Below are 11,022 nucleotides of genomic sequence, written 5' to 3'. Positions count from 1 at the left end.
AGAGAGAGAGAGAGAGAGAGAAAGTGAGAAAGCAAGCCTCCAGGTCCAGGACTCAAACCACAGTCGTCCATGTGGGAGTCTCCAGCGCCTTCACCACCATGCCACCTGCTGGCCCCACAGACTCTGCCTTTTGAACACACTCCCCCAGGGTAATTCTTGCCTTCTGTTTAAGAATCACCATAATAAGACCCTGAAAGCAGAAATTTAAATATTTGCCGTACATACCAGTTGACTCACACAGGGCGAGCAGGCCAACCCTGGGCTCTGTGTTAGCAATCTAACCACTCACTGGAACAGCAGAAGAAATGCCTGGGGATGGGGATAATCAGATGCAAAGAAACTGTGACCCCTCCGGCCACAAGCAGGCCTTAAAGTGCCTGAGAATACCTGCCTGACCTCATCTCAACCTCAGCTTTTGAGTTGTTTTTAAAAGTTTCAGATGTCCCACACTGTATTGGGAAGAGTTTTTTTTTCGTTTGCCTTTATTTTCTCTTCCCACACCTGTAAATAGACTATGAATTAATAACGCAGAAAGGAAAAATAGAGATCCTTATCTAAAAACCATCACTAAAAGGTGGTGAGAGAGAAGGGCAGATCTCAAAGTTCTGTGATTTAAGTCTTCCAAACTACTCACGAAAAGCTAAACACACTACTTTTTGCACCCCCACCCCGGCCCAGCAGCCCAGAGGCCCAGATCATTGCTTATTTGGGATGACTGATCTCTTCCCAGCTTAATTTCTTCCTTTTTATTTTTTTTAAAGAGAGGTTTTTGCCATAGGGTGTGTGTGCTTGCCAGAGAAACAGAGAGACAGAGAGACAAAGAGCAAGAAATAAGCCCCCAGGGGTGATGGTCACAGCACAATCCCTTCTCCATTCTCCTTTCCGGATTTTGGGCATACACGCACCTGTGCCTGAGTTTTAAACTACCAGGTTCAGGGTTCAAACCGCTGTTGACGATGTAACCATTACTTCATCTGCTGGTCCTGTCCCTGGTTTAATTTCTAAAGGTGACCAAATGATGCGAGAGAGAGGGCAATGCCACCAACAGAGTTTATTCCATACATTTCCCAAGAGATGGGATACACTGTGTCATTTCACACCAGAGGATGCACGAGTTAGAGCAGGGGATGGAACGGTGGGGAAAAGCAGGGCCCAGGAACTCAACCGTGCTTCCCATGGGAACAGCCAGGCAGGGCAGGGGGACCACTGCAGCGCCGGGTTGGCTAGTTCAACTACTGTGAGCAGCTCTGGGTTGCAGGGAGGGTCTCCAGTTGTCTGGGCCTAAGGAGAAATACTGGGTTACGGGAAGATGGAGACACAACTTTGGTCTTTACTTTGTCCTCGTGACTAATGGGTGCAAAGCAGATGAGTATGGGTTCCGACCGCTGAAGTGCACCTAGTCCCCGACCCCATAAGTAGTAGCTCGGAATCATCTCACACCCCTTGGCCAGCCTATTTTTTTCTCCTTAAGGAATAACCACATTGCTTGAAATTGTGTTTTTCATTGTTGTTTTGACTTCTCTGCTTGTTGTTAATCCCATTTTGGTAAAAACTGTGTTTCTTTGTTTTAGTTTGCTGTGTAGAGCACGTACACTTGCTGGAGAGAGGCAGAGGGCAAGTGAGAAATCGTCCCCCGGGGGAATGCAGTCCCTTCTCTTCTCTTCTCAAGACTTTGGCCTGATGTGATTTCCCACCTGCCAGGGTTGGGAATCCGGTCCTACAGTCTGCCACGTGGAGTCCAGCAGCCTTAACCTCCATCCCATCTGCTAGCCCTGGATACTTTAATCTTCTTCAAAACACACTTATTGATTGATTGATTTACCTATTTGATTGTTGTGATTTTCAAGCTGCCAGGTCTGGAACTTGAACCGTAGTTGACCATGTGGGAATCCAGCACCTTAACCACCACACCACCTGCTGGCCACATCTTAACCTTAAACTGATCTGTCATTTTGATGATCGAAGTAGAAGGGGGTGACACAGGGCTCTTTATTCTCTGACCCAGGTGGCCAGAGGGCGTTCCGCGGGTTAGGACTGTTCTCCCTTCGGCCAACTGCAGCAGAGCTAGCAGACAGATGGGGAGACTAGATCAGCCACTGTCCTGGCTGTCGTCTCACAAAACACTTTCAAAGAGTCCTTTATCTATACATGGGTCCTTTTCCTCCAACAGGTACGCCAAGTACTACAGGGAAAACAATGTTGAAAAGCGGACTTTGATAAAGGTCTTTGGGATCCGTTTTGACATCCTGGTCTTTGGCACTGTAAGTTTCCCCTCCCAGCCCCAGGAACCTTGTTGCTGTGACACTGTCCTAATTATTGCTGTAGAGCCACCAAGCAGGGGATGCTTTTTTGGCCAGTCGCTGGCGGGCGCTGTGCATTTCGTACGTGGGATAAGAGAGAAGGAAGAACTGTCCTTGAGGTCCTGTCCATGAACAAGGCATCTGATGCGTACGAGAGTGAGACTGGGAAAAAGAAACCCTTCTGCAAAATGGTTTGTTCATTCTGTAGTTTTTGCTATAGGGTGTGTACACTTGCCAGAGAGAGGGAAAGTGAGAAATCACCCCCCAGGGGCACGGCGAGGCCACAATCCCTTCTCCATTCTCCTCCCAGGATTTTGGGCATGTACACACACAGATGTCTGGCTTCTCAAGCCACCGGGTCTGTCACTTGAGCTGTGCAATCGGCCATGTGGGATCCAGCACCTTAACCACCACCTGCTGGCCCACAGAATACTTTCTAAGTAACAGAATTCAACTCAGATTGGCTTAGGAAAGTCTTTTTTTTTTTTCCCCTTGGTTCACAGAACTGAAAAGTCTAGGGGGGATTTTCAAGCTTCAGGCATGGATCCAGGTACTAAAACACTATCACCAGGAATCTCCTCTCTCCATCTCTGACAATCATGGCCCCTCTGTCTTGGCATCGGCCTCAGACTGGCCTTCTCTACAAGGAAGTATCAGGCAGCTCTTTCGGTCCAGCCAGCTTTGCCAACTCGGTGAAAAGAAAACCCCTCTTTGCCAGAAGTTTCAGTGAAAGCCTCAGGGAAATGCCATAAGCTCTGACTGGCTCAGTCTGGGTCACGTGCCTACTGCTGAGTTAATGTGATCAGGGCTATGCCATGCTCTTAGACACCGAGCCTGGGTGCTAAGGGCAGGATCTGTGTCCTCCCCCTCCTGCCAAACTACATGGCCTGAGTATGAAGAGAGGTGCTAAAAAGAAAATAGGTGCTGTTGGGACCAGCAGAGGGTGTAATGGTTATGGTGCTGGACTCCCACATAGTCAACTGCAGTTTGAATCCCGGACCGGCAACTTAAAACTCATGCCGGGTGCGTGTGCATGCGTGCCCAAAATCCCCAGAGAAGAGTAGACAAGAAGGGATATTCAGAGAGAGGGAATCACACCCTGGGGAGGGGTGATTACTCGCTTTCTGTCTGTCTCTGTCTCTCTGGCGAGCACATGCACCCTATAGCAAAAATCTCTAAAAAAAGAAGAAGAAGAAAAAATAGGTGCTGCCTTCAGAAGAAGGAAGGAGGGGATGCCTGGTATGCAAACCCAGGCGCTCACAGGGCCCTGGCCGTCAGCACGTTACTGACTTAACACAGGGCTCAGCAACACAAGAGCTGATGTGATACAGCTGAACAGACAGAGGGGCCATGGGGAAAGAAACTGCAAGGGAGGGGTTTGTGCAGACAGGCTCATTTGAGAGCTTCACCTTGTACGGGAAAACAACAGAGCTTCCATGGGGCTCCCCTTTAGCGTGAGGGTGCCAGCGCTTATTTGCTTAGGGTATTCAGGGTCCAAGCACTCCCTGGATGGCAGCCCAGGATCAGGATGAATCAAAGTCACAGTTTCAGTCTCTGCTGCAGTGAGCATTTGGGTGCATCTGTCAAAGTGACAGCTCTGGGCTCTGGTCCCGGCAATGGTCGCATGTTAGAGCAAGAAGGTGTCACTTTGAATTTCAATCGAGTAACTTCTCCCACTCTGTTTCCAGGGAGGGAAGTTCGACATCATCCAGCTAGTGGTGTACGTCGGCTCGACCCTCTCCTACTTTGGTCTGGTAAGAGAGTCTCTCTCACACTTCATGAACATGACTTGGCAGAAAGAAGTCTGGCTGATGGTGCTTGTCTGGGTTCCTAGGCCACCGTGTTCATCGACTTTCTCATCAACACTTACTCCAGCAACTGCTGCCGGTCCCACGTCTACCCCTGCTGCAAGTGCTGCGAACCCTGCGCGGCCAACGAGTACTACTACAGGAAGAAGTGCGAGTCCGTCATGGAGTCCAAGCCGGTAGGCACCTGTGCTCAGGACGCCCGAATGCCTGGAGACCTGTCAGACTGCCGAGATGTGCATGAAAACCACACAAAGGCAGTTTTTCTCCTGTGGTGCATCGCTTCTGGGCTCTGTCCCAATCCACCCTCTCTCAGATGCATCCTTTGGTCTTAGGGAAGAAAAGGAACAAAAATGGAGAGACGAGATATAGGAAAACCAAATTTTGACATTCTAGGACTTGCTAATTCTCTCATTTATTAAATTGTTGCAATCAAAAAAAAGAGGGAAAAAAGCATAATGATTTTAGAGAACAAACTGGCAATGGCTAACATTTTTTTCTTTTTTAATCGTGATAGAGCTTGTGAGAAAGAGAGAGGGGGGGAGAGAGAGAGAGAGAGAAAGCAACCTCTACAGAGTCTGGTCACATCACAATGACCTCTCTCCTGTCCAGCCAGCAGGGTCCGGGGCCCTTCTGTCAATGCCCAGAGAGTTTCAGGCTGACTGAACGGGGTTGGAGCCAGGGTCGCCACGTGGGATCCAGCTTCTCTTGAACTGCACATTTCCTGCTGTGCCGTGGGACTGGGCCAGCATTTTTTAAGTGGGACACACTTTACAGCCCGGCATTTCCATTTCTCCAGAACAGCCCTAGAGAAACCCTTCCCCAACTTCCCGAGCAGTACATGTGTACAGCATTGCTTATTAAATTACTAGTAAACTTATCATTGTAGAAAAAGCAGCTACCCAGATGTCCAACAGGTGACTAGAGAGAGGAGCTACGATGAGGCCGTAGTGAGGAATACCGGGCACCAGCTGAACCGAGTGTAATACATAACAGTCATGGCAAACACTCACGTGGCGCACACTAACTCCCTGCGTCTTCAGGACAACCCCAGGGATAAGTGCTACTGTCACCTCTTTCCATACCTGAGGAAATCGAGGTGTGGGATGCTTAAATAATGTGCCCAGTCATACAGCTAGTGAGGGGCAGAGCTGCTATTCCAGCCTAGGCAAGCTGGTTTCGGAAGCCATCTTCATAACCACTGGGTTATAGGAATTAGCATGAGCGGATATCCCAGATATTTTGTTGAGAGGATAAAAAGTAAACAGTAGAACAATACGTACAGTGTGATGTACAGGTTAAATAACTACACACACGTATACGTTATGTGTATACAAGGACGCGTACACATTATACACATATGTGTGTGGGTGTATGGGCACACAGAAAAGGGGCAACAGTGGTCGTTTCTGCGGAGGAGCCTCGTGTGGAGGGGCCGTTGATGGGAACATTAGCCTCATCTGTACTGTTGGGATTTAATGAATTTGGGCCTTACTAAGTAGGTTCCTGCACTTGACTCCAAAATCTCCTCTAATCAAAGAGAAGTCTCTGCTACTGAGCAACAACAAAGGGCACTTCTTTGTCATTCCCTCATCCATGAACATCACTGTCCTTCCTTCCCAGCAGCTGAATGCGTGATTCATTGTCCATTGTACTTGCATTTGCAATTTAAAAGTTCATCTTTGCAACTAGAAATAATGACCATTTCATGGCCCCAAATGAGATGAAATCATTTATTTTTAAGAATTATTTCATTGTATTTATTGCTACTATTATTATTATTTTTTTAATTCACCAGAGAGAGACTGAAAGAGAACGAGAGGGGAAGTGAGAAAGCAAGCCACCAGGTCCAGGACTTGAACTACACGGTTTGCCATGTGGGAGTCTAGTGCCTTAACCACTATGCCACCTGCTGGTTCCATCAGATGAAATTTAACGAATATATAAGTAATTTAAGTTGCAACAATATAAGTTTCTGGAGCTATCTAGCACTTGGGGAACAGCCAAACACCAGACAGTGAGCTATGGCTATGCTGAGACTACGAGTGAAGGCACATGGGGTTCCATGCTCAGTTACCTTCAGACTTGGAACTCATTCCTTCTTGGCTAGCAAGAGGATTTGGTTAGTTAGCTTATTTGATAGTTGGTCATTGGGTAAGTGAGAATAAAAACAGTTGTCTTTAGATGCATTTAGATAGGTCTTTCTTGATAATTCTGGACAAAAATGGCTAAACTCTTTTTTTTTTTGGAGAGGTTTTCACTATAGGGCGCCTGCGCTCGCCAGACAGGCAGAGAGAGACATAGAGACAGAAACGAGAAATCACCCCCAGAGGGGATGGTCACGCCGCAATCCCTTCTCCTCCATACTCCTCTCGGGATCTTGGGCACACACGCACATACACCCAGCGTGAGTTTAAGCCACTGGGTCTGGGACTTGAACCGCGGTCGGCTACATGGGAGTCCAGCAACATAGCCATTACGCTAACTGCTGCTTCCCAAAAATGGCTAAACTCTTTTTTTTTTGGAGAGGTTTTCACTATAGGGCGCCTGCGCTCGCCAGACAGGCAGAGAGAGACATAGAGACAGAAACGAGAAATCACCCCCAGAGGGGATGGTCACGCCGCAATCCCTTCTCCTCCATACTCCTCTCGGGATCTTGGGCACACACGCACATACACCCAGCGTGAGTTTAAGCCACTGGGTCTGGGACTTGAACCGCGGTCGGCTACATGGGAGTCCAGCAACATAGCCATTACGCTAACTGCTGCTTCCCAAAAATGGCTAAACTTCTTAACCTTCTTTTCCTAGACGTTAAAGTATGTGTCCTTTGTGGATGAATCCAACATCTGGATGGTGGACCAGCAGCTACTCGGGAAAAGTCTGCAGGATGTCAAGGGCCAAGAAGTCCCAGTAAGTTAAAACATTTTAAAAAATGTTTTAAAGTATATATATTTATATGTGAAAACTTACTAAATATAACTTTGTATAAATCAAAATTGATAAACTTAATAAAGTATACACACTTGTGTAACCAGCAATCTAATTGGAAAATTGAATATTACCAGCAAAGTTCCCTTTTATGGCCTTACTCATTACTACCTGTCCTAAAAGTAGTCATCATTGCCTAGTGGTAGCATAGTGGTAATGCAACTGTACCCACGTGGGAAAGGTCCTGAGTTTGTGTCCTGGGACTGCCCTGAGAGTGCCAGGTATGGGATCCAGGCCAGCTCAGTCTGGGGGTGGATTGTGACAAGACCCTGTTGGGGGTACCTGTCTCTATTTCTCTGTTTCATTTATGGAAGAAATAAGTTTAAAAAATTAGTCATTATCTTGTATCCCAAGATCAGTTTTACCTCTTCCAGGAATGTTATGAAAATTGAATCATGTATGGCATGTCCTCAGTATCTTACACTGTTGAGTGCCTGGCTCCTTTTGCTCGATACTATTTTTGTGAGAACCAGCCATGGCATTACATATTGCAATAGTTCATTCTCATTGTCCTGCGATTCCCATTGTCTAAACATCCCATATATTTACCCACTCTACTGCCGAGGGACATTTGGAGAGTTTCTGGTTTGGGGCTAATGCCAGTAAGGCTGCTATGGTAACCATGTGGCCCTCTGTTGGGTAATGACCTCAGGGACTGGCTGAGTCCTCAGGCAGCCATATGTTCAGTTTCAGCAGAGGCTCACAAACAGGGGCCAAAGTGGCTGTCCTAATCACTCGGGACAGTCCTGGTTACTGCATCTTCACTAACTGCAGAGTTACCAAAGGCTGCTGCAGTGACTTCATACAAACGAGGCGGCTTAAAGCAACAGAAACTTGTTCTGTCACAGTTCTGGAAGCTGGAAATGTTAAATCAGAGTGTTGGCAGGGCCCTACTCTCACAGAAGGCTCCAGGAAAGAATACTTCCTTGGTTGCTTCCCAGCAAGGAAGTGTTTACCACGCTGCTGTGCCCCCCAGTAAGAATATGGCACAGAAGTGGTAAAGTAGCGTTGTCATTCCTTAGCTCAGGGAGAGTTTTTACTGTTTCCCTATATAGTATAGTATTCACGGTAAGTTTTTCTTTTGTTGTTTTTAAAATTTTTACCACAGGGTGCATGTGTGTGCAGGACAGAGTGACAGTGTGAGGGAAAATAAGAAATCACCTCCTAACGGAGGTAGCCATGCCATAATCCCTTCTCCTCCTGGGATTTTGGGCACCCATACACAAGTGCCCAGCGTGAATTTCAAGCCACAGGCCCAGAAATTAAACCACAGTTGTCTATGTGGGAGTCCAGGACCTTACCCACCACCATGCTACCTGCTGGTCTCCACAGGTATTTTGTTTTTGTTTTTGTTTTTTAGAGATTTTTTGCTATAGGGCGCATACTCGTCAGAGAGACAGAAAGCGATAAATCACCCCCAAGGTGGGATGACCGCACTGCACTCTCTTCTCCTTCTGGGATCTTGGGCACATACGCATCCAGCATGAGTTTTAAGTCGCCAGGTCCAGGACTCAAACCGCAGTCCGGCAAGTAACCATTATGCTATCTGCTGGTCCCTCAGATATTGAATCTTAAAATAGTTTTTTTTTTCTGTTTCTTTTGAAATGATCAGTGATTATTTTTTCCTGTTATGTTGTGAATTAAATCATTGATTAATTTTCAAATATGAACCCAGTCTTGCATTTCTGAAATAAACTCAAGTTTATGTGATGTCTCGCTCTCTCTCTCAAGAAAGACTAGCCACAAATTTTCCATTTTTGTGACGTCCTTGTAAGGTTTGGGTATAGAGTGAACTGTTTCGTTTGTTCTGGACAGGGGGATGTTGGTAACGTTTACAATTCGGTGACTTCATTTCTAGAGGGTGCAGAGGCTCACCGGAGAGGGGGAGAAAACACTCCCTGGTGGGGTGTGGTCACACCATAACCCCTTCTCCTTCCTTTCTCCACCCTGGGTATTTGGGGCACCCACTCACACACACTTGATATGCTTGCCAAGCTGCCAAGGCCAAGATTTGAACTGCTTGGTCAGCTATGTGGAACTGGTTCCCTTAGCCAGGAGGCCATGGGGCCAGCCCCAGTCTGTACTCATGAAGCAGATGTTCCCCATGCTCACTTCCCCTCAGCCCCTGGCAATGACTAATCTTCAGCCCGTAGATTCGCCAGTTCTGGACATTTCACGTAGCTGGACGTGTTTAGTATGCGATCTTTTGTGAAGGTCTTCTTTCACTTAGTGTAAAGTTTTCAAGGTCCATCCACGCTGTAGCAGGGCACATTTTGTGTACCCATTCATCACGTGCCGGATACAGATGGCTTCTACCTTTTGGCTATTGTGACAGTGCTGCTGTGAACATTCAGGGACAAGAATGATTCAAATCTGTTTTTTTTTTTTTTTTTTTTTTGCCATAATTTGCATGTGCTTGTGGGAGGGACAGAGAGAGGGAAAGTGAGAAATCACCCCCAGGAGGAATGGCCATGCCACAATCCCTTCTCCTCCATCCTCCTCTTGGGATTTTGGGCACACACACACACATACCCCTGGTGTGAATTTCAAGCTGCCAGGTCCAGGCCTCAAACCTGGTCAGCCATGTAAGAGTCCAGCACCTTAACCACCACATCACCTGCTTGCCCAGGAATGATTCAGTTTTAATGTACCTTACTCAGCTTGAAAAACACTGTGTGCAGGTGCATGCACGCCCCAAATCCTGACAGGATAGAGAAAAGGAGGGAAAAGGATTAGAGTATGACCACATGCCTCCAGTGGAGGGTGCTCTCTCTCTGATGCGTGCAGGTACCCTCTGACAATTAAAAAAAAAGAAGAACCTATACTCTTAGAGTCTGTCATTGCTGAGAGGCTTAGAAATATGACTTTTTCAGAGACCCCTGATGGACTTCACAGGCTTGTCCAGGCTGCCCCCATCTCTCCACGACCCACAAGCCGTCCCTGAAGAACCAGATGAGATGCAGCTGCTGACTGCAGAGGCCAGTCCTAGGCCCACCAACAGCCCAGATTGGTGCCAGTGTGGAAGTTGCCTCCCATCCCAGCTTCCTCAGAGCCGCAGACCCATGGAGGAGCTCTGCTGTCGGAGAAAGCCGGGTGCCTGCATCACGACCTCAGAGCCCTTCAGGAGGCTCGTCTTATCCAGGCGAGTCCTGCAGTTCCTGTTGCTCTATCAGGAGCCTTTGCTGGAGCTGGACGCGGAGTCCGCCAATAGTCGGCTGCGGCACTGTGCCTACAGGTGCTACACCACCTGGCGCTTCGGCTCCCAGGACCTGGCTGACTTTGCCATCCTGCCCAGCTGCTGTCGCTGGAGGATCCGGAGAGAGTTTCCTAGGAGTAAAGGGCAGTACAGTGGCTTCAAGAGTCCTTACTGAGAGCGTGGGGGCTGCAGGAGTCGTATCGATGGTACTTTTGCTAGCACTCTGAGCTTCACCTGCAAAGATCTGCGGCCATATTTTCAGCCAAAGGGAAGTGTGTTTTCTTTTACTGCTCACGTGTGTCAAGCAAACCAATGAATCAGAATCCCTCCACATATGGAAGTCTCAATTCCGTCCCTAGGAAGTTGTGCGGCCCTGGGGTTGTCACCTCTGTCCTTCAGTTGCCTCATTACCCCATCTACTGAATTCCAGAGGTGTTGTGAGACATTCTCCATAAACTATCTGATTAATGGGTAAAGAGCTTTGTGAACACAGAGCATCTCACTGTGTGTTCAGACTAAGGCAGTGTCTAGCTAAGAACAAACCCTTTAGGTCCTGGTTAGAGAATGTGGAGGATTAAAGATGGCTACAAATTCTTTGACACTCATCCTTCAAGTACTGAGGGTTTCATCTTTCCACTTGAGTATGGGTAGCTCTGATGGGTTGATCCAATGGTGAAAGTGAGGCTTTGTCCATTTCAAGATCTTGGTCTTAAGAAGCTGGCAACTCATGCTG

General features: G+C 47.5%; 2 protein-coding genes across 7 annotated transcripts in view; one reads left to right on the top strand and one right to left on the bottom strand.

Annotated features, from left to right (window-relative positions):
• IFT81 (intraflagellar transport 81) overlaps positions 1–11,022 on the bottom strand; it is a 165,735-nt gene that overhangs the window by 128,524 nt on the left and 26,189 nt on the right. The gene's annotated exons all lie outside the window — the stretch shown is intronic.
• P2RX7 (purinergic receptor P2X 7) overlaps positions 1–11,022 on the top strand; it is a 41,143-nt gene that overhangs the window by 27,976 nt on the left and 2,145 nt on the right. For 4 of the 6 annotated variants that reach the window (XM_027772202.1, XM_006149314.3, XM_006149315.2 and 1 more), the window contains 5 exons: positions 2,171–2,261; positions 3,989–4,054; positions 4,135–4,284; positions 6,914–7,015; positions 9,967–11,016. In XM_027772202.1, coding sequence (XP_027628003.1) covers positions 2,171–2,261; positions 3,989–4,054; positions 4,135–4,284; positions 6,914–7,015; positions 9,967–10,464 — 907 coding nt within the window. In that variant the 3' untranslated portion in view covers positions 10,465–11,016. Of the gene's footprint in view, positions 1–2,170; positions 2,262–3,988; positions 4,055–4,134; positions 4,285–6,913; positions 7,016–9,966; positions 11,017–11,022 lie in introns of those variants that run through there. The other 2 variants (XM_014588125.2, XM_027772203.1) reach the window with 2 other exon arrangements.

This window comes from Tupaia chinensis, unplaced genomic scaffold (genome assembly GCF_000334495.1).
Source record: "Tupaia chinensis unplaced genomic scaffold, TupChi_1.0 Scaffold000258_1, whole genome shotgun sequence".
Classification (NCBI taxonomy): Eukaryota; Metazoa; Chordata; class Mammalia; order Scandentia; family Tupaiidae; genus Tupaia; species Tupaia belangeri.
The sequence above is the reverse complement of the archived record's forward strand: the minus strand, read 5'-3'. Positions and strand labels throughout refer to the sequence as shown.